General features: G+C 47.0%; 2 protein-coding genes and 1 long non-coding RNA gene across 3 annotated transcripts; 1 reads left to right on the forward strand and 2 right to left on the reverse strand.

Annotated features, from left to right (window-relative positions):
- Positions 1–4,319: 4,319 nt before the first annotated feature.
- On the reverse strand, positions 4,320–12,039 carry LOC130254564 (uncharacterized). The gene is made up of 3 exons (XR_008840756.1): positions 11,926–12,039; positions 9,573–9,831; positions 4,320–4,742 (listed from the first exon to the last, which is right to left on the reverse strand). It is a non-coding gene; the product is annotated as an uncharacterized LOC130254564 (long non-coding RNA).
- A 4,669-nt stretch (positions 12,040–16,708) lies between these two features.
- Positions 16,709–20,277, reverse strand: IRF2BPL (interferon regulatory factor 2 binding protein like). The gene has a single exon (XM_056494238.1). The coding sequence runs from the start codon at positions 19,660–19,662 to the stop codon at positions 17,449–17,451; it is 2,214 nt and encodes a 737-aa protein (XP_056350213.1). The 5' UTR covers positions 19,663–20,277; the 3' UTR covers positions 16,709–17,448.
- On the forward strand, positions 19,824–21,015 carry LOC130254566 (WW domain-binding protein 11-like). The gene is made up of 2 exons (XM_056494239.1): positions 19,824–20,660; positions 20,928–21,015. The coding sequence occupies exons 1-2, from the start codon at positions 19,824–19,826 to the stop codon at positions 20,928–20,930; spliced, it is 840 nt and encodes a 279-aa protein (XP_056350214.1). The 3' UTR covers positions 20,931–21,015.
- Positions 21,016–22,884: the final 1,869 nt, after the last annotated feature.

The raw sequence follows: 22,884 nt of genomic DNA on the forward strand, positions 1-22,884 counted from the left end.
GTCAGGGCTCTGCGGCACAGTAAATTTCTGAGGCTGCCTGGTATTCTAGGCACATCCTTACGGCAATAAACTCCTCAGCATCATATCCCAGCCAGGAGAGAATCTGGAGCAGCTAAAAATATAGCCTCTGCATCTCAGATGCTTGCACACAGCCAAAGTACTGCCTGTGACCTCCACACCTTCCTCTCCCAGCACACACACACCCCCAAGGCAGGTGGGGATTGGCCCCAGTTCACAAGGCAAGGACAAGAGACAGCACTCAGTCTACATTGTGACTGGCATCACACACAAATTTAGGAATAAAACTTGTAGGAAGGAGAATTTCTTCTTTGTTGGTACATGAGAAAAGTCAGGAGGGATCTGTATTGCCTTGGTCTTTGAGGCATTTTGCTTAGCACAGTGAAACACCCCAAAGATTCTGGCATTAGCAGGCACTATAAATCTCGAAGACACCACATGTGTGACCGGATTATATATAGCTCTGCCTTCACATTACCAGCTCCAAAACACTACACAAAGAAGAAGATAATGAAATATCCACCTCTCCAGCCGTCACTCTCTAATCTGAAACTGCATTTCCAGGAGCCATTTTCACTCAACCACAGAGTCTAGGAACAAACACGTTCTCACCCTCCCACTCACTGTCAGACAGCCCCACAACTGGTACGCACGTACACAAGCACACACATATTCATTCTCTCCATTTCTTACTAAGAAATACAAAAAGTCTCATGTATTTGCAGTTTATCACATGCAAACATACGCATCTCTTCCCTTTCAGTCATGCAAATACACAATCGAAAACGCATTCTGGGTTAAATTCTATTTTCACTTATGCTATGCAAATATAAAAGCTGAATACTTCCATTAAGATAACAGATTTACAACTGTGTAACTGAGATCAGAATATGGTGCTGACTCTCTCATACATAAATTTCCATAGTTGCTCCTGAATTTGTCTTTTTCCTCAGCCGCCTCTCTGAGCATTAATCATTCAACATTTAAATCAGCCATCCACTTGCTTCTTTTTGCTTTGTCAATGAAAATTGTTCAGCATTAATTATAAAACTCATTCTCTGCTGAGGTTTTCTTGGCTTTTTTTCATTAGTGGGTGGAAGTGTCAATTTACAGTCATCTCATTCTGTCTTCAAAAATACCCTGTGTACCAGCTATACTGCAGAACCCATTCTCTGTGTGAGAGAGCTGTAAATGTGTATGCAAGATTGGGAATGCATGTGCATACATGTGTATATGTAGAAAAGATATGGAGATGGTGTTAGAATTAGCAAGGCTAAATGTTTCTCAGGCTTTATTTTCCAGTTTGAATCTTAACCATCTTCTGAATTTAAAGATTTTTAACCCTAGTGATACAGATGATTTCAGGTTACAAAGCAGAGTTTATGGCAACTGTAAATGCATTTGAAATAAAATATCTTTGGTGACAACACCACAATACAGATCCAATTTTTGTAGCAGTGAAACCTCTCCAGATTTGCTTTCATATTTTATAACAAAAAGGATTGGATATTCATGGTCCAGCATCCTGTGCAACTTTGCAGTACAAAACCAACCTAAGTGCCACAATGCACATGGTAAGATAATAAACCAATATGCTATAGCAAACAGCACATCACAAGGTAATGAACACAAGAGCTAGAGAATTTGGTTTAAATGGGAAACATTTTAGTGTATGGACTAAACACAGTAAGGACAGAGGCTGAGTAAACTTGTCTTTGCAGGTATGATATTCACAATTGTGAATGTCTTACTCTGTTACTACAAAGCAGAAAATACTCCAGTGTGTAAATGTTTTCCAATATTTTCATTATACTGGGATGCTGCAACCTATATTTAACCTCAGGGGAGGGATGTTCCCAAAAAACAATTCACTCCTTGGCAATCATTTCTGCTACCAGTTACATAAAATGTTAGACCATTTTAGCTGCCAAGAAAGGATTACAAAAAAGAGGGCGAAAAGGCAACCAGGAAAAAGCTGTATCTCTTCATAAAAATGTATTATGAGGCAACATAAGATATGAGTCAAGAAACTACAGTAATCTCCCAGGCAACAAAAAAGATGAACAGTGCAAGAGCAAATGCTCTTCTCCCTTTGGGATTCTAGTATGAGTTTGTCCTGTCCTAGTGCATTTACAGTGTCATGCCCTTCATGGGGGCCTTGTTTTGTGGAAAAAGATGATTCGGGCAACCAGGTATGTGATGTGCTGACTTCCTTCCCTTCCCTTCCCTTCCCTTCCCTTCCCTTCCCTTCCCTTCCCTTCCCTTCCCTTCCCTTCCCTTCCCTTCCCTTCCCTTCCCTTCCCTTCCCTTCCCTTCCCTTCCCTTCCCTTCCCTTCCCTTCCCTTCCCTTCCCTTCCCTTCCCTTCCCTTCCCTTCCCTTCCCTTCCCTTCCCTTCCCTTCCCTTCCCTTCCCTTCCCTTCCCTTCCCTTCCCTTCCCTTCCCTTCCCTTCCCTTCCCTTCCCTTCCCTTCCCTTCCCTTCCCTTCCCTTCCCTTCCCTTCCCTTCCCTTCCCTTCCCTTCCCTTCCCTTCCCTTCCCTTCCCTTCCCTTCCCTTCCCTTCCCTTCCCTTCCCTTCCCTTCCCTTCCCTTCCCTTCCCTTCCCTTCCCTTCCCTTCCCTTCCCTTCCCTTCCCTTCCCTTCCCTTCCCTTCCCTTCCCTTCCCTTCCCTTCCCTTCCCTTCCCTTCCCTTCCCTCTCCCTGGGCTGGTGGCCATTGAACTGTGGTGCCTGTTCTGTGTGTTCTGTGCTGCTGAGATGGAGTTGCAGTTTCAGCTCAGTTTCACAGGACTGCTGCCCACCCTCAAATTCTGCATTGCAACAGACAGCAATTGCCTCAACTGCAGAAAATACACAAAGTGAGACTCAGAACAGAGATCAAGAATGGAATTGGTCCTGAACACTAAACTGGGGAGGAGCAAGAAGCTGTTGAGAGGAGGGAGTTAACACTACCCAAGCTATATCCATTCTATGAAAAAACAAGAAACCTTCAATCTCCAAGGCTATCAGACAGTGCTTTTCACTCATACTGAAAAATTGGAAAATAGATAGTGTCTTTTTACTCTATGATGAAAAGATAATAAGTAGAAATCACAGTCTTTAGTCAAACAACAGAGCACCTCTCCAACAGAAGTTCTGCTTTAGCTCAACACTCAGAGAGTGAAGTGGGAATACAGCCCAGGGTTTGGATTTATTTTTTTTTGTACAGACCTCTGCATGTGCTGCTCTGATGAGGTTATCATACAAACAAAGAGGTAAGACAGCTAGTCAAGCAGTGCTTTCTCTCCCACCGACAGAACAGGAAGAAAAAGTTGAGTTTGATTCTCATTTAAATCAAAACCATTTTGTATGCCTGGGAGCAAAAATAATGAGCTCAAAGTCAAGTCTGCATTAGGGAGCACTTCTCTGGGATAGGTAACCTGTGGAAGTACCACAAATATGCTCCTACAAGTGAGCCATGCTTTTGTGCATGGGACAGGCTCACTAGGTGAGGAGACTGAAAGGGCTGTGGCCCCAGCTCTCACATGGCTTCCCACCCAGTGCACAAGCTTTCAGACACACCATGCAAAAGTGCTTGGCAAGCCTGCTTACCTCCCCTCATGCCTGCTGCTGTGTATTCCTACAGAAAGTAAGAGGTACTCCATCTTGTCTCCTTCTCTCAAGTGAAATAACCTCTTCCAAGAAAGGCATGTCTTCACTATTATAAACACACTGACACATTGAAATTCTTATTAGCAAAGCTACACTGGTCAGAAATCATCTGTACCACACTCATGTCAGAAGGGCTAGGACTGACCAGCCCGTAGAAGAACAGAAAAGAATTTTTCGCCAAATTCTAATTTACACCCATAATTTTTATAGTTCTTGCCAGCATAAAAGAACATTGGAAGAAACGTATATCATACCTGTTTTGACCCTGCTTGCACTTCTTACTAGTGTGAATGAGAATTTGGAACTGTGAGTCCATATGTGCCTCTAAATTGCTTCCAATTTTTCTACATGCTTATTTTAGCAGTAGTTGTCACCCATGTGTATGCAAATTAAGCTTGCAGAGGAGCTCTGAGTAATAGGGAGAAAACAGCCTACCACTGTTTATTAGACTACAGCTGATGCCACAGTAAAAATGCTGTTGGTAATTTTAGTTCCCTTCCTCAGGGACACTTCCTGCTCTTCCACATCATTATGAAAACTGCTGGTGACAACGCACTCGATCCCAGTCCTGGGAGCTCCTCAGAAAGACTCATAACAAAACAGACTCTTGAGCCTGGTTTGGCTTTTTTTTTTCCCTGCTTCCAAGTCTGGATCTTCCTTATCTTCTAGATCAGAGGTGAAATGCATGGCATGGCAGAACAAATGAGGCTTTTCTATCCTTTGCCCATGGATCTCCTTCTTCTAAAGTTACAGAACTTCATTCACAAGAACTGTCAGCTCAATGCCTTTCATAGCCATGATATTACCTGAAAGAGTTTTTAATGCACTTAGATTTTAGCATTGTATTTTCACACTTTTCATCTTAGTTTTCATTGTCTGATAAATCATCTAAGACTTCGAAAGCCACATTTTCCTTTGAGTGATTCTGTATTCTTCCACTTGGCAAGTGTCACATTCTTCTGTGATTTTCTTATGGCATTTAAAGCAACAGGAACCTTTTTATTTACTTCTCTCACAGGGCATTCACATCATTTCTCATTTCTCTAGAAAAATTTACAACTCCAGGGTTACTGCACCTGCAAAATCATCCAAAGAAGATTATCTGCTTCGTCTGACCTTCAAAGCTGGTGCAAATTTTGGTTTTAATTTAAGTGAAAATTCTGAGTTATTCAGATACATAGATTCAAGTTTTCAGCCACTTTACATATTAGGCATATACTAAATTTGAATGAAATCATTTGCACATGTGCAACCTACATTTATGCATGCAAATCAGGCAATTAGGTACAAAATTACCTGATTTGCATACATAATGCTAGAACTGAGCAAGTAATATGCAACAAAAAACATATTCTATTAATATTATTTTCTTCTCTTCTGAAATTAGCTGCAACTGGATTAGAAAATACTCAAGATATTCATCACTCAAAATGATTATTTGATGAACATTTCTAGGTCTACTGATATGCTAGCTAATTATATATCTGAAATTATGCCGATTTTGTATCATGTTTGGTAACCTAGCATGAAGTTTATAATAAAATGTGCAATACTACCTTTTTCATGTTTAGAATTCAACTTAAAATTCATTTGTACAAAATGAAATCTTGAATTCATGAATATTAAAGCATAGCAACACAAATCCCCCAAAATTTGCTTTTGAATTCAAATTGAATTTTTTTTTTTTATTTTTTTTTTTTATTTTTTTTTTTTTTCTGTTTGTGCAATGCAGCTGCTTTTCCATGCACACAAATATGGAGCTGCTGCAAAAGCATCTGAGTATGTAGAAAAAGAAGACAGTGCAAACCATCTGGAGGGTATTTCCTGCAGTACTGCAATTGTAAGCAGACAGGTCACACCTCAGAGATGAAACAAGAAGCTTTTCCTCACCACAGCAACACTAGAGGGGCCTGCCTTACTGGAAGGTAAGGGCATACCCTGGGAGGGCTCTGGTGATACCTTTGACCCTGACCTCTCCTCTCCCGTGGCTCTTCCTGTCTCCTACTGCACATGTACCAACACATCTCTTTTGGTTTGCTTCCTTTTGCTGTGCTCTGTCTTGCTCAGAAGGCAAACTCCTCAGGCACAGACCTGTCCTATTTGTCTACAAAGTCTTATGCATACTAAGGGGCTTTAGCTGTAGAATAAACAAACAATAACTGCACTTCTGCTGCGGTGCAGAGACATTTTTGCATGTCTCTAACTGTTCTCATGGGCTTATCTCCAAACCCCTTCAAGCAGTTCATTATAATTTTTAGGATGGGGTTTCCAATACTCTTTCAGGTAAGGGCAGATCTTGGTTCCTGTCATGGCAGAACAAAGCTCCCTGTAGCATCCAGCATTTCATTCCTCATGTATCCTGGCATTCGCTTTTTGAGCAGACGCCCATTTTACAGACATGAGCTTACAATAAGTTATCCAGTGGCAATCAGACCTTCCATACAAATACCCTGATACCCTTAAGAAAACTAGGCAATACACTTTGGAAAATTATTTCTTCACAGCATGCACAACTGCATAAGCCATAAATAAAACCTGCTACTGTCTGGATTGTTCACCTATCAGCACTGTGCCAAGTCCTACTGGTTTGATTTTTTTATGCCCAAATAGTACTTTCAAACATTTCAACATCCCCTCTTGGTTTTTTCCCTTTAGATTTAAATCATAAGCATTTCTAAGACATCTATGTCTTTGTCTTCTAAAAACTATGTTGCACATCTTTGGCTGATACAAGAATATAACAATAACGACCACCAAGGTACTTCACAAGATCCACATTTAAGAACTATCATCTTGCAACAACCTTGCTCCTCATTATCTATTGCCTCTGTCTATTGCAGGAACTTCTTTATTTCTTATTCATCAACAAATTGATAATGAGGGACTCTCCACCTCACAACCTATTGGTCAATTATAATTAATTTTATTTCCAGCCTCTGCTGCTGCGCAAAGTTTTGCCGCTCATAACTGTGAAATCATTTGGCTTTTATGTGTCTGTCAATCACAACAGCCTCAGAGCATCTCTCGAGCATTTAGACCAGGAAAACTCTGCATGTCTTCCTTTCCTTTTCATCCCCACCTGCTGAAGAATAGAGTTTGTATAACTTTCCTTTCTTGCCTTTTGTCATTGGCATCTATTTCAGGTTAAGGATCTCCAGATCTCCTTGACACACATCCCAAAAGAGGTACATTTCCAATTCTTGATCTTTCCTGACAGCAACCCTCCCTTTCAACACTCAGCAATTTCATTTCTAGGAGGACATTTATACAGAGGCAATTCAGCACCACCTCTGTAAGCTCAGGAATTTGTAAGAGGCATGGAAAAGTCCTGCAGGCCAAGAATGTAAGTGTTTCTGTAAGTGATAGCTCAGCTGGTTAGAGTACAGTGCTAATAACACTGAGGTTGTGGGTTTGATCCCTGTATGGGCCATTCACCTAAGAGCTGGACTTGATGATCCTTGTGAGTCTCTTCCTACTCAGAATATTTTGTGAACTCTGTGAGATATATTTCAAGCTCTGAAGGTAAAAAAACAACAGTAGTTTTTCTGTCCCAAGTAAGGTGTTCTGCATTCTAATCCTGACATCTACCACACTTTCAAGTGAACAATGACTTATGGTCTTTCATCACTTGTATTTGTCACAGAAATCAAATTTAACCTCACAAATTCCCAAAGAGAAAAAAAAATGTTTTGTAGGAGTTGCTATGCTTATATCACAAACAACATTGCTACAAACAAATTGCTAAATGTAACCTGCCTCTCCTAAGGACTCATGATCCTGGAGTAAATCAACTATGTAAAATCATCAAATCCAGCAGAGAAGGAGTCAGAGGAATTACAGAAAGGATTTAGTAGTAGGAGCAAATTTAATGGACGAATTTGTGTAGTTTGCCTTCTGCAGCAAGCAGATATGCTCAAAGGGGGACAAACTGCTGAGTGAGTAGACTTGGGACCCTGAGACAGGGAAATCCTTGGGGAAAGTAAACCAAAAGTTTGTGCACCATGAAGCACATCGATGGACAAATGGACAGTATCACTAAGAGAAAAACAGAGCAAATCTGAAAAATATACTGGCAAAACCAATAGGTAGGTATATCTCAATGGACTCTTGTGCTGTGAGAGGGAAAGACAGCAATGTCATTTATCTGCTGATGAAAAACCAGCAGCAGACCAGGCACTCCTCCTGCAGAGTCAACAAAAGCAACACAAACTGCAGCTTGCACTCCAGCAGGAGAGACTGCTGCAAAGTACACTGGCATGGGGCCTGGGGGTACTGCTGGACTGGCAGAAGGTGGTTTGGGCCAGCTTAGCTCAGGGCTGATGGAGTTAAAACATGCAGGCACACCTGGATCTCTGGATGCCTAATGCTGCTGCTGTAGAGGGTTAAAACTGAGTGGCTTCAGGAAACCTCCCCTCAACAAAGGAGGGCCTTGCAGCACAGGGGGTGTTGGAGTGTTGAGCTATTTGGCTCTTGTTCTGGCCAGGCTGATACTGGCTGCAGAAGCATACTCTCATGGCATCTGGGCTGCATTACATTCATGGGGAATGTGCTCATTTACACCCAGGGAACATCACTACCTGTGTGTTCAGAGTTGAAAATAGCCTTGGAATGACTTCCACAGGGCGAGCTGCTAGAGCTTAAATGGATTGCCACTCTGAGAATTCTTCCATGAGCAACATGATGGAGGAAGTGGCGTGGAGGCAATGAATTCATGTTAAACGATAGCATTTTGCTACCAGAGGTAAAGAAGAATTATTAGTCCTACACCAGCTTACAGAAGGTCCTCCAGAGAGCAGGGATACTCCAATGATACATAGCTGACATGCAAACTTGCACAAGGGAAGGGATTGTTCACTGGAGCATATACAGGTATGTGCCCATCATATGCAGATATATGTGGCATTTGAGACATGGAGCTGCTCAACAGAGCAGTTAAAGAAACTCCTGTCTAGTAACTGAGTGGTATAATGTTGAATTGAGACCAAATGGCCTTAAAATTGTGTGGGAACTCCACTGTGAACCAAATGAAAAACCAAGAGAAGTCTGGTAACTACATTGCCAGGATTCCTTAGGGAACAACAGCTTAAGAAGCTTAGTAAAAGAGCTATCCAGACCCAGACATCTTTAGGCATCAAAAAAGTTCATGTATCAGTACACAGACTCTACAACCCCGAAACAGAACATCATTGAGAAGTCTGTGTGGTAATGGGATGGGTCCCCATTAAACTCTAGAACTTCGTTTGGACAAGACCCTTACAAGAGTAAGGATGTGTGTGCTGCCAAGGACTGATGCCTTAAATGCTTGCAGCAAGTAATATAAACATGGAGACTCTCAGAGTGCTGGGAAGGAATCAGGCAACTCTACAAAGCTCATCTGAGGAGGAAATGGTTTGGAGCAGGTGATAGCCTATAGTTCCCATAGATTCAGACAAAGACATGAGCATGAAGGTCCTGCTTCAAGCAGAGAATTAACCTTGCTCTAATCTGATCCCTTGCTTCTAAGGTTTGAAGAATTTTACTGGCTTTAAGTATCTTCCATCTTTTCTGAGCTGGAGGACGTATCTGACAGCTATGCATGTGCATAGCTGAATACAGCTGTATTTACATGTTTTATGCTGGAAGCATTATTTTCCTTAAAATATTAGAGAATAAACCTTTAATTTTTCGTATGTCCTCCAATAAATTTGCAACAGAAAGAAAATCTGTGATTTTTTAAGCTACTTTAACCTGATGTTATTGTTTTCAATGAAGGTGTTATTAAGAACTTTTATTGTAATATATTTTATGTTGTAAATGATTTCCATAGCAACCTGATCGTGTCATATATTCTATTATAACTCAGAGGGAGAGGGGATGGGAAAAGCACAGAATGGAGACTACAGAACAAAACTTGTCCTGATTATTACCTGAATCTTGAATGTTCTTTTTAGTGCAATTTGTTTAAACAGTGTTTATTTGCAGGCAATGTTGAGGATCCAGCCAGGCTGCACCTGCCTTCCCAGGCATGCTCAAACACAGCCTAGGATTGCACATCTTCAAGGGAGAGCAGGGTGGAGTTCCTTCAAATGACAGAACCTTCTGCAAGGAGGAAGCTTCAAGCTGTAACTTGCAAAATATGTACAGTAAAAATCCAGCCATCAGAACACGGAAGATCTATGCAGAGACCTGCAACTAATCACACAAAAACCTGAAAGGAGCTGCTCCTTGCATTAAGCATGTGCAGCGCAGTTCTCAAGAAATGCTGTCATCAGTTCTAGCATGAGGAAAGACAGGTACAAAAGAGCATGAGAATCTCTGCATTGCTTACTGCTATTTAACTGTCACACAAGCCACTAGACATTCTATCAAGGCTGCTGACTAATGAATCTATCTTAGGCCAGGGGTCCTTGTTAGCACGTTACTAGATATCCACAGATCACACAATTGATACTGTCCTTGATGCCTGCACCTCTTGCTGCCTCCCCTCCAGCAGAAATGGTGCAGTGAGCACAGCTGAATGAACAGAAAAGTTCACTGCTGGAAGAGCTGGGTGTTGGAGTCAGAGAACCACTCAAAACCACTGCAAATGTTTGTCAAAAACGAGTATATACACTTAGCAAGGTACAGCTCTTGAAAGGCTGCATCTTTTTGATAAGATACACAGCATAATCTTTCATTGCAGGAGATGGGATACAATAAATATGCCAACTGGCCCTTCTTATCAAAGCAGTCTGAATTCTTCAGGGAGGAATTATCTTTACATGTTACAGGGAGTCAAGAATATCAACAATACTTGAGCAAGTAATAAAAAAATACTCCAAAGTTTACTGCTGCAGGAAGACAAGAGTTCTTTCAGTTGTTTCAATCTCAGATGTTTTATACTTTGTCTTTTTATTCTACAGAAATCAGTTATAGACACTAAGAGAGTTCTAAGAGAAAATGTCTAGCATATCAAGTTAGATCAAATAAACTTCCAACACCTACAAGTCAGTGGCCTGTATTTTCCAGTAGCAGACCAGATATTCAGGCTTCTCACTCCCTCCCTAATTTTGCCCCTAGCTCTTACATACATCAAACCTACAAAAGTGTATTGTCCTTACTCCAAGAGTGCACCAGTCTGGACATGTTCAAATGAAAACCTGAGCTACACTATGATCTTGTCTCTTGTTGCCATGATGTGTGCAGTGAAGAGTAAGATTGCCTTAGATAATCCGGAATACAGCAATTCACAGCAACCCCGTCCCGTCTTTGATTTGCACGGGGTGTGCTTTCCATCATAGCCAAAGGGGAGCTCCTACCTCTGGCACACAGGTATGCACTCTCCTTCACCCCAGCCTCTGTATGTTGCATCAGCAAGAACAGCAACAGCCTCCAGCCTTGGAGCTATCAGAGGGAAGGACGCATGCACAACACAGGCAACTGGCTGGCACTGAACGTTGTTGTTCCCTAACTCCTGTGTCACACCAGCGCTTTTCTGTTCAGCTGCACAGTTGTTGTAACAACATGCTTTAATTCCAGAGGAAGGGAGACTAGCATTTGGGGCAGTAACCAATGGCTATGGTCTCCCTTGTTCCCAAAGGCGTTTGCTGTGTGACCCTGGCTCAAACACTTAGGAATACCCATCTGGAAAATGGATAAACTAATGCGGTAACTTGGGGAGTAGCTTCACCCTTTCCTAGGCACAGCTCTCAAATATGGCTAGCAAAGTCCCAGGCAGCTTTACATAAAAAGCACTTGCTTAAGGAAGGGCAGAACGCTGTTTTGGCTTCAAACCGACTCGGGGCTGTTCCCCCGGAGAAGCCCCCCACGCCTCGCCAGTTTGGCAGCCCAGAAGCAGAAGCAGGCTGCTAAATCAGTGGTTTGCCTGAGGAGCGAGCGGAGGCTTGCAGCAGCATGGCTGCTTTCTCTGCACATTCCTCTGGTGACGCTGCTCATTACCCAGCATGCAGATAACCCTGAGTCAAGGCTTTGGTATGAGCGGCGCTGCCAGGAGCTGCGTGCTTGGAATAGAGGGTTACAGTTTAAACCGAGGTGAAGCGCCGTCCCCAGCCAGCTGCACCCTGCCTGCCTCTCCTACTCGGCTGGAGTCAGCCACCCCTTCACCTATTTGCAGAAAAGGAGCTTTCCAGTCCCTCCCCTCCACCCCATCGCTCACCCAGGGATCATTCCCATTGAGAAGCTCTCAGTCTAATAGTAATCCCGACGAATTTAGCTGCTGCTAATAAATCCCACCCTCTGCCCCTCCCAACCTGCCTCCATGCAAATCCATTTGTAGGTTACTTGAACAATAGCGGAGCTGTAATCAGCCCTCCCCTCTGGCAGCCTGCAGGGAGGGAGGGGAGGAGGATGATGACAGCGGGGAATTCTGCTCGGCTCCTTGAAGCTGCACAGACATGTTTCATGTCCCCATTCCCAGCCCCTGCGCAGAGGCGGGCAGGCAGGAGGGCAGGCAGGCAATCACATGGCTGTCTAGGTCGGCCCAGCCCAGCGGCAGCTGCATGCCCTGGCGACCCTCCCCAGCCCAGCCCGGTTTGATTCAGTTCGGTTCAGTCCCTGCCTAAGCTGCCATGCCGCAGCAGTGCCAAGCCGCTCCGCGCTGCGGTGGAGTTGCCAGGCTCAGCCTCCACTCCCTAAACAAAGTAAAGGGCCTTTGCGCTGGCCACAAAAAAAGGAGAAAGATACCCCAGTGAAGCAGACTTGGGCGAACGGGTGGCCTGGCACACCCAGTACTGTCGGGAGAGCAGTGCCAGCCAGAGAGACAGGCGCAGCTCTCCATTATAGGGTCTTCGGGAAGGACAGAAAACCAGAGTCTTCTCGCTGTTAAAGATGATCGTGTAGGAAGGGGGCGTTTTCCTGAAAATAAATTGCTATTGGCAGCAGTTCACATCTTTGCAAAGGGTCATAAAAGCAGCAGCGAGTGCATATGGCCGAGCAGGCCACGGAGAGGGGGGGAGGGCGGGGAGGGCTGTGAGCGGATGCCAAATCAGCTGAAACCTAAGAAGCTTGACCTTCCTCACCTCCACCCCTGCACCCACCGCCTCCAAAAAACCTTACAAGGACGCTTCGGGAAGGCAAGGCACACAGCAGGGAGGAGAATGCAGCCTCAACGCGGCAATAGGCAGGGCTGTGTGGCTGTGGCAGTGAAGGGGGAGAGGGGACACTTCAGGGTAGCTGCGTCCACCTTCAGCAACGCAGAGTTATACCAGCATGGTTCATTGCAGTCAGACCTTGGAATCTTGAACCTACCTAGCCCCAAGTAGCTCAGCCAGTCCAACCAGTCACAGACTGTACTGGCCAGACAGACTTTTGGTGAGCATCCTCCCCCTCCCATTCACATGTCTCACTGCTCCCTTCTGCTGTTCACCCTACAGCTGAGAGTGGTTTGCTGTCAGAAACAGAAATGACATGTAATCTCCCATGTTTCTTCTCATGGAGTTAGGCAAGTCCATTCCCAGGGAGAAGAACTGGATTCCTGCAGAGCCTTCCAGTCAGGGGTGGCTGCATGGGGCTGGGCTGCCCTGTGGCAAACACGTGGAGACAGAGATGTTTGTCTGGCTCATCAGAGGAGCCCTGTGGTAGCCTCAGTCAGTGCACACATAACTAATTCTTCTTTTAAGACATACATCTGGGAAAAGATCTTGTATGCCGTTCTTTTCACATCACCCTTTCAGCAGAGGCATTCCATTTCCCAAACTGCATTAGATGCTTTAGGGCAGGGGCTGAAACAACAAAAGCTTGGTTACATGGTTTTCAGACACTTTGAAGATAAACCCAGCAGTGCGTGTTTCTACACAGGAAGGTATAACCATGCCCTCTGTGTCTTCTGAGGGATGGTTGTAAGGACAACTCTGTAGGTACAGAGCTATGTTTTGGGTAGAAAATGCGTGCTGTAATGGATTCTGATGGCTGAATGCCAAGGGGGAAGCTGCTCTGCTTCAAGAATAGCCTTACAAGAGTCAGCACTACAGTGACAGTTCAGTACTCTGCTGCAGATCTACAGGATGTGTCACTTTGGCAGAGAAAGAGGCTGCTAATGCACAACACAATCCATCCTACAATGAATGGAGAATGACTGCATACTGAAAAAAAAAAAAGAGAAAATAGCAAGACCTAGGAAGAAGGGAAGCTGCAAGGCAACTACTGCATAGTAAGCTGGGAACCTGAGAGCTCTGAAGACAAAGCCCTTTCCCTTGAGGGGGAGAAAATCTCAGCTCACAAGACACATAAAGAAGCAGACAACCCTTTTTCCAGTGACTGCTGCAGCCCTGCAAAGCTGTGCTGGCAGCCAGCCTATTTGAAGAGATTGCAGTTTCAAAACAATGTTAGTCCTGACTAGTTTGGGGAGGTGAGCATGCTCATATGCACAACATTGCTAAGCAAATAAAAAAGATAACAAGGTTTGTATTAAATTACACCAGTTACCATTGGTAAACTCAAGCTCCTGTTGGAACTGTGTAGTATTTTCTCCAAATGGACATAGCAGCTCTTCACTGCACAAACACATCTATCTCCAACTCACACACAGCTGCCAATGCTTAAAAACAAACATCCAGTGACACACATGTTCTAACCCATTTCTAAGAAAATAGGCTACAAGGCTATTAAAAGAAATGTCAAGAATAATCTAACTAGAAAAAAAAAAAAAAAAAAAAGCAAAACACAACAACCCTCCCTGGGAAAATAAACCATTTAAATACTTCCCCATTACAAGAAGGAATGAAAGCACAATAAGTGACCACCTGGACAAATAAATTAACTTACACCATTTATTCAAGCAAACATTGGGCTGTACCTTAAATAACTGGCAAGTATGGGGGATGGGAGCATTACTGTAAAATACAGAAAGCAGCTGAATCTCTGTACATGAGACTCACTCGGCAGCTCCCTTTTCCTCCTCAAAAAAAGGTTACAACTTGTTTGTCAGCTGTGGACATCTTCCGAAAGACAAAAAACCTACGGAGTGGGTTCAAAGAAATGCTGGCTAATATGCCCAGACTGACTGCTTAATGAGCCAGAGTAAAAGAAAAGGTCACATGGTTACAAAAAACCTCCATACAACAAACACCCCGTAGCTATGGTTAACTTTAATTAACTGCAGTATTCCAATTCACTTCAAGCTTATTTTCCACCTATGTCTACTGCGCCTTACCTTTCCTTTGCCTGCTAAAAATCAATCTGATCAGTCTCATAAGTGGGCTTACATTTCAAAAAATAAGAGCTTTTCAAAAACGATCTGAAATTTTAAAAATCCACCAAATGGATCTTTTTCTAGCTATAACTACTGATAAATGATTTCAAGATTACAGGAGTGGTTCTGTTTATATAAATCAGGGTATTCATGCTTCTGTGATATAATTAAATGTTGAATAGCCAGTAGTTCTTCTCTTTTAATGGCAATTGCATTCACACATGAATATTACTTGTCCTTAAGTTTAAACTTGAATTTCAACCATGTGTACAATTTTTTTTCTCTGCCAGTCATGAGCTTACAATGTTAGTCCCCCTATACCACAATTTAAAAATAAACTACTGTGTGAGAATTGCATGCTTAGAAATAACTGAAAACGGGATCAGTACAAATTCATACTCTTAAAAAACATGTAAGTTGTATCCAACAATTAAATCATAAAGGTTGACTCTAACAATTAACTCAAAACATTCTTTTTCTGCATTACTTCTTTGATCCATTACAAAAGAACAGTATGTTTGGAGATTTTTAAGCACCGATATATCACTTGGCAGAAGAAAAATAAAGATATACACACACACACAAAGTCATTGTCTGAAATCACAGATATAGTGATGTCAAATACTAAATCTCAAAACATAACAAACCCCACCCCCTCCCCACACACATGAAACAGCCAGAGTGTGTATCTATACAAGACTGCAAACATCTGTAGGCACACTAAGCATATAGTCTCAAGGCTTCTACCATCCCTCCCATCAGGAATACAAATCAAGTATGTATTAAGACCAAGCAGATACCAAATGCCATTCAGACTTCCCTTTATATAACTATGGGGCTTTGGTAGAGGGGATCCTTACTATACAGTAAAACTAAGAGCTCATAACCTATGATACTGTTGCATTTGGAGCAGCTCTATGTTCTGCTGGTCAAACTGCAAAGAATTTCTGCCCTGCTGCTGGTTTTATTTCAGGTTTTCGCCTCTTTCCTCCATTTGCCTCACTGGAAAGGACAAAGTTCACATTAGGTTTGTTTGCATTTTCTAGCTAGCATGAGGCCTGTGTATTTACTTTGCCTGTTGATCACTTAACAGGTATTACACTACTCCCCTATCTCCAGAAAATGCCAATGTCACACAGCATAGTTAATTATACAAAGAATCACATATAATCATTGCCAAAAAGAAAGCATTCACTTCAGAGCTTAAAGGAAGCTTCCTTGCCTGAAAACACAATAAAGCCCCTGAACTGTTCATCAATCCAAGTTATGAAAAGCCAGTGCCAAAATAGGGTAGCAACCCACCAGCTGCAACACCAACTGTAGAAGCTGTTATTTCATGCTACCCTTTTTTGTGCTGTGTTCAGCTACAGTCCTGCCTTACCATGAGTTTGTGGCTAATATCAAACTTTGACAATTACTCTTAAAATCAACTAAAATTATTAACCACGTGATGCTGGGGCTTTTTTTTTTTTTGTGAAAAGAGGGCTTCATTTTAAAATCTCAAGCCTTGTTAAATTGGGCAGGCAATGTATGCGTCCTGTACTGCAAACAGCTTGCAGCTGGAGAGCTGGTGGGGGGGAGGAGAAGGGAGGAGGAAATGAGATGCAGGAACAGTAAATAGAAAATGCTTAGTCAGCAACCGTTACTGCAACTTTAAAGGTGAAATGTAAATAGGCACAGTGCCAAGATTTAAGTAAGTTTGATAACACCATCAACATCATCATCTTACTACATATAAGTGAAAATGTGCATACAAGTGTCACAATTATCACAACGAACTGCAGACTCTTGGTATAATGGAGACCTTGAAAAAGGCAACATGGCTTGCGCGTACTGCCTAAGCTTAGAGAAAAATAAAACTTGCTACTCAAGAAGTATTAATATCAATTGAATTTATTACAATTTACTAAGCTCCAAGGCACATTACAGTGTTCTGTTAACTACAGAAATGTATAAAGGACAAACAGAGCATGTTTCTCATGTACAGCATTTTGCTCTACTGTTCAAAAGCATCCGTGCATCAATAAAAGCAAAAACAAAAAACACATGAAGATTAAAAACGTTCAGATCAATAGAAACAAACTGAAACATTTTCCTTACAAACTTGCAACAAAAAAATACCCTCCCCCCATAGCCACCCCACCGTTTTTCAACGAAAAAACAAAAACGGGGGAAAAAAAAAAGTGAAAGACTAACACTCAGGGCTTGTAAAACGTAAGCTGTCACCATTTTTGTAGCAATTTTTTAGGCATCAACACTGGCCTTGGCAAAAAAATTTTTTTTTTGTCTTTTGTGTTTTTCTTCTTCTTTCAGAGAAGTGCATACATTTACAAAAATACACACCAGCAGCAGGTAATCGCTAAGGGCTATTAACTTTGTACCTAGCCAACACACTGCCAAAGAAATGAGAACAGGTATTATGTAGTAACCAAACAATATTATATTCTGTTTAACAAAAACCAGCTCTATCCTTCAAATGAAGAAGAGTACATACCTTTGTTTCAAAATATAGAAACATACGACGAAAATAATGTCTATACATAAGACTAACTTTTGCAGTTTGTTATATTCACAATTCTACATCTTCAGGAGTCTGAAGGGATTGGATTTCTTACTCAAGGGTCTCTCTCCTTTTTCACTTTAACGTCCCCAGCTAAAATGGTCGCGATCTCGCCCTGCATAAATGCCCAAGGCACATTGGAACCGACTAGGGGGCATTTCTCTCCACTGGGGCAGTAGACTTCGCCAGTCGCCCCTTGGGCCTTGATGCTCTCTCTGGAACAAGGGAAGCAGAACTTGTGGCTGGGCACAGAGGGGCACTGAACAAAGTGGGTGTCCTCCAAGCGTTCGTGGCAAATGGTGCAGCACAGGGGCCCGCTGTTGGCCATGGGGGAGTCCGGAATGTTTTGGGGGTGCACTTGGTCCATGGCGGGGTGGGTGCTGGGGGGAGGAGGGGCCACTTGCAGGTTCATGTCCCCGTTGCGGGAGGCTAGACGGCGCTGGCCCGGCACCGAGGCCGGCGACACGGGGCTGCTGCTGTTTCTGCGGGTGGACGTGGTGGAGTGCACCGAGCTGCCGTCCTTGGGCGAGTGGGCATTGCCCAGCGTGTCGGCCACCGACATGAGCGCGGCCATGGGGGACTGTCCGTTCTGGGGGGCGGACTCGGGTGGCGTGGTCCGGTTGGAGTGAGGCCCGAGGGGCGGCGGCGGCGGGGGGCCCCCGCCGTGCACCGCCCCGAAGCCCCCGGCCGACATGGTGAGCTTGAGCGCTTCGCTCTGGCTGGCCATCCACTGCTGCCGCTGCTGCTCGTCGCTGAGCTTCAGAGCCCCCTCGGCCGAGTCCGAGGGCTCCGGAGAGGCTTTCCTCTTGCGCATCGCCCCGCCGCCGCCGCCGCCGCCGCCGCCGCCAGGTCCCCTAGAGGCGGCGGCCGTGCCCTGCGCCCCGCCGGCCCCGGCCCCCGGCCGCGGGAGACTCACCAGCGCCGTGGGCAGCATGGGGCAGCTGGCGTCCAGGTAGGGCTGTGGCAGCATGTCGGCGCCCACCAGCTCCTTGAAGAAGCGCACGGACTCGGGCAGCAGGTCCCCCAGGAGCCGCCAGTCGCCAGAGCCGTGCTTCTTCTCGTACTCCAGGTACTTGAAGCCCGAGGAGAGGCCGCGGCCGAAGTCCTTCATACAGTCCTGGTACATCTGCTTGGCCACACCGGAGGCGCTAGAGAAGACGGTGCCGGAGCCGCTGGGGTACTCGATGAAGAGCTTCAGCTCATAGTCCATGCCCGGCTTGGAGACGGCATCGAAGGCAAAGACGCGGCCCAGCAGGGCGTGATCCTTCTTGAAGCGCACCTCGTAGGGGGTGCAGCCGGCCAGAGTGAGCAGCGTGTCCCGCACGATCTTGGGCTTGCTGGCCCACTCCTCGGCCCGATTCCGCAAACTCTCGCTGAGCTCGGCCAGCGCCTCGGCGTTGCGCTGCTTCTCCTTCAGCTCCCGCTCTTGGTCACTGCTGGATACCGAGCCCGGCCGCTTGCCGCAGGCCTCGGAGGACGAGCCGCCGCCTCCCCCGGCACCCCCGCCGCAGGTGCCCCCTTGGGAAGAGGCGGAGGGAGCGGCAGGACCCCCGCCGCCGCGGCCGCTCAGGCCCCCGTGCGGCGGAGGCAGCGCCACGCCGGAGGCGGCGGGGCCGTTCAGCAGCGTCTGCGGCAGCAGGTTGGGGGGCACGTTCATCTGAGCGCCGGCGGCCCCCGGGGGCAGACCAGACACGAGCCCCCCGTGCGCCCCGCGACGGGAGGAGGAAGAGGAGGAGGAGGAGTTGGGGCTTTGCCGGTTCAGCTCCGGCGGCCCGTCCTCAGGCGGCTTGGGGAAGCCATTGGGCCCCCCCAGCCCGTTGGGCAGGCGGGCGCCATGGCTGCTGCCCAGGCTGCCCGGCGGCGGCGGGTACTCGAAGCGGCTGCGCTGCTCCGCCGCGGCGGCACTGAGCCCGTAGCGGTCCAGGCTGGACTGGGTCAGCCCCGCCGAGGCCGCCTTGGAGGTGGCATCCACATGGTTGAGCTGCTGCTGGGCCGCCGCCGCCGCCGCTTCTTTGGCGGAGAGCGTCACTGTCTTCACGCCGACCGGCGGCGGGGGGCCCGGGGAGCGACCGTCCTGGAAGCAGCCGTGCGCCCGCTTCAACTGCCGGGCCGTCTCGATCACGAACTCGATGCGGTCGGCGCCCTCGTAATTAACGCAGCCCCGGCAGACGGGCTCCGTGAAGTCCCAGATCATGGCCCAGGGCATGCGGGGCAGATCGCATAGGTAGCATGACTGCCTCCGCGACGAGGACACCTGCGCGGCGGACATGGTGCTGCTGGCTGGGGAGCTGCTGCCGCTGCCGCCGGCGTAGGGGCTGGCTCAGTCTTCCCCCCCGGGCTGCAGGGGGGGGGGTGGCTCTCCGTACCTGATCCTGTTGCCCGTTTCAGCGAGGGGGATCGTCTGCTTTTAGTTCGCTCCTGCTGCTGGAGATGGCTTCTTCTACCTGGTCCTGCCGCTGCTGCCCCGGTGGGGTGGGAATCGCTTCCACTGCTCCTCCGGGGGGCTGGCTGGGTGGGGGTCGCCTTCTAGCCGCTTCTGTTTCCCTGCGCTCTCTAGCTCTCCGCTTGCTGCTGCTCCTCCTCCGGGAGGAGGCGGAGGTGCACGGAGGAAGATGGGGGGGGGTCACCTTCCACCCGCCACGGCTGCCTCGTGAGCTTGCAGTTCGGTACGTGCCGATCCACCGCCGTGAGCAAGGCAGGGGCACACTCGCACGGAGCTGTTCGGTCCCGGCAGCGGCGGCTTCCCTGAGCGCCGGCGGAGCCGTGCCAGTCCGGGAGCAGCGGCGGCGGCGGCAGCAGCGTGGCGAGCGGCGCCGCCTGCTCCTCACTCACATCCTCGCCGCTGCTCGCAGTCCGAGCGCGGGGTGCTGCGCGCCGCCGCGTGTGGCTGCGCGCCCCCTCCGCCGCGCCGCGCTCCCCCCGCGCCGCGACGCCCCTCCCCTTCCCCGCGCCGTGCTCCCGGCTCGGCTGCACCCGGGCGGGGCCCCGCGTCACCGCCGAGCGCCCGCGCCCCGCTCCCCTCCCCCCGGCCCCGGCGCGGAGCCCACTTGTTGCGCGGGGCGCGCATGCCCGGCGCGCTGCCCGTGCCCTCCCCGGCGCGGCCGCAGCTGGAGCGCGGCGGGGCGCGGGCAGCCTGCGCTGCCGGCTATGTTTGGAAACTTGAACGCCAGATCGCGCCCTCACCCTCCTCCCCGGCCGCGCTGCCGGCCCCCCGCCGCGGCACCGCGGCCAGGGCGCGCATGCACAGTCGTTGTCGTTGTGGTGGTGGTGGGTGGTGGGGTTTTTTTTGTTTCGTTGGTTGGTTGTTTTTTGGTTTTTTTTTTGTTTTTTTTTTTTTTTTTTCCTGACTGCGCTTTCTAAGTTCAGATGTCTCGCTTTCGGGATTTTGTAAACCCGCGGTTCGCCCCGCTTTGCTTCCGTGACGGCTGCGCGGCTTTCTGCCACCGCGACTGTCGGTGGGATTCCCGTGCGCTCCGGCTGCTGAGGCAAATGGGGGATCCCGCCTTAATATCCGATTTCGTGTTTCTCTTTCAGTGATCTCAGTGACAGAATGACACAGTTTTTGTAAGCCTGTGACTGCATCAGAAGCTCTTCCACTTTTGATTTGTTTAAACCAGCCATGTTTGCCAAGTGTTTAAGGTTGGGCTGGGAAAGATAGTGCTGTGCATTGCTCAAGGGTGTAGGAGAGGCCAGGCAGGTGAGTAATCGCTGTGATCTCATCTCGCTAATGCAAAGGGACATAGGATTTCCCCGGCGTTGTGAGAACACACGGCTTTTTTTTTTTTTTTTTTTTTTTTCTCCCCTTTCTTCTATTTCCCCTTTTAAATATCTAGCTAACATTTGCATAACACTGTTAACAGGCAAATTACTCAAAACAACCTCGGTTCATGCAAATAAGCCGGGAATTCATTCCACTGGGAGGAAAACAAAACCCCTCGAAGCTTGCCTTCTCTCGCCCGCGATCCCCGAAGTTGCCCGCTCCCCGCCTGGCCCCGCGGCCACGCCGGTGCCCGTGCTGGCCGGGAGGGGCTCTGCAGAACCCGCTTTTGCTCTCGTTGCAGTCGGCGGCTGTTTTTGCAAACATCGACATCGCTGCCTGCGTCCAAAGAATAATGAACTGTCACTGCGGGGACGCGGTTCGGCCGGGACCCGGCGCGGTGCGCTGCGGGCGGCCACCGGCATCGCGTCACTGGCGCGCAGCCGGGCGCACGGTGCCCGCGGAGACAGCGCGCAGCGGGGGAGGGCGGGGAGCGGGGAAGCGCTCGCACGCTCGGCGAACGCGGAACCTCTCCCAGCTGGGCTGTGCTGGATGGATTTCTTTCTTTCAATACCTCTTCCTGATTCCTTTGTTGCTAGAAACGCCGAAACCCCCGTCCATTGCAGGTTTCCCTCAGTGCTTTAAAAGGACTTAGTGTTTCTATGGCGAGGTGCCACGGCTCCCTTACTCCGGCACGCTCAGCAGCCATGCAGCACCGATGAAGAAAGATACCTTCTATTCTATTAATAACGTTTTGGAACTCACACGACAAAAAAACCTTCCTTTAAATATTTCATTTCATATCACCAATACGTGTCATTTCCATTTTTAGTTGTCTAAAGCATTTTATATGTGTGTCTGGTTCTAATCTATAAAGCTGGCAAATGAGTTTTATTATGTATGTGTGGAATTATAGGGAAAGCTAAATGAAATGCACACGTTGAAGTTACAGAAATGGTAGAACCAGATAAAATACAGTTAGAAAATCAATTGTGACAAAGTGACTTTTTTCAGGGGATGCTTGTAGAAGCAGTAAGTAAAGATGGAAAAGTATTTGAATTATGTGAGTCTCCTGTATGCAAATTGGCTGAAGAAGATGTGCTAAAGGAGACTGAATTTCACACGTAGAAATTTCACACCTAAACTGTGGACATTACAGAAGCTTCACAGAGGTATGGCAGATGAAAACTGGTCAAAGTAAAAGTCTTTGCTTCCAGCCACAGTGATTTAGTGATGGCTGCAGGATTTCTACATTAATATGTCTTTACTTGACTAAACAAGCATGTGTTCCTTCTGATTCATACTGGAATGTCAGCTCCTTTCCTATCCTTTTACTCCCCCATTATGATCTTCATATGAGGAGCAGAACTGGGCTGTGGTAAAAGGTCAGCCTCTGCTTAAAAAACTCGGGTTGAGAGAGCTAAAGCTTTCCCTTCATCCCGCATGTCTGGGAATGCAGAACTGCAGCATATCCTGACTGTATTTCAGTCCCCGGGTTACACAAATCCAACACATGACAAGGCACTCCATGCGCTTGAACTACCCCTCACCCTGGATCCTCACTCTACTGAATCCTCCTGCAAGAAAGCCCTTTTTTGGTAAACTCACCTCACAGGAACAGACTTCTTGGCTCACAAGAGCGGTCTCTATAGTGGGTGTAAATAATAATCACCTTAGATATAATCTAGCCTCAGAAAACCATTTACAGGTGCTGTCAACTCCCTATATAGTTGT

The sequence above is a fragment of the Oenanthe melanoleuca genome, chromosome 5 (assembly GCF_029582105.1).
Source record: "Oenanthe melanoleuca isolate GR-GAL-2019-014 chromosome 5, OMel1.0, whole genome shotgun sequence".
Lineage (NCBI taxonomy): Eukaryota > Metazoa > Chordata > Aves > Passeriformes > Muscicapidae > Oenanthe > Oenanthe melanoleuca.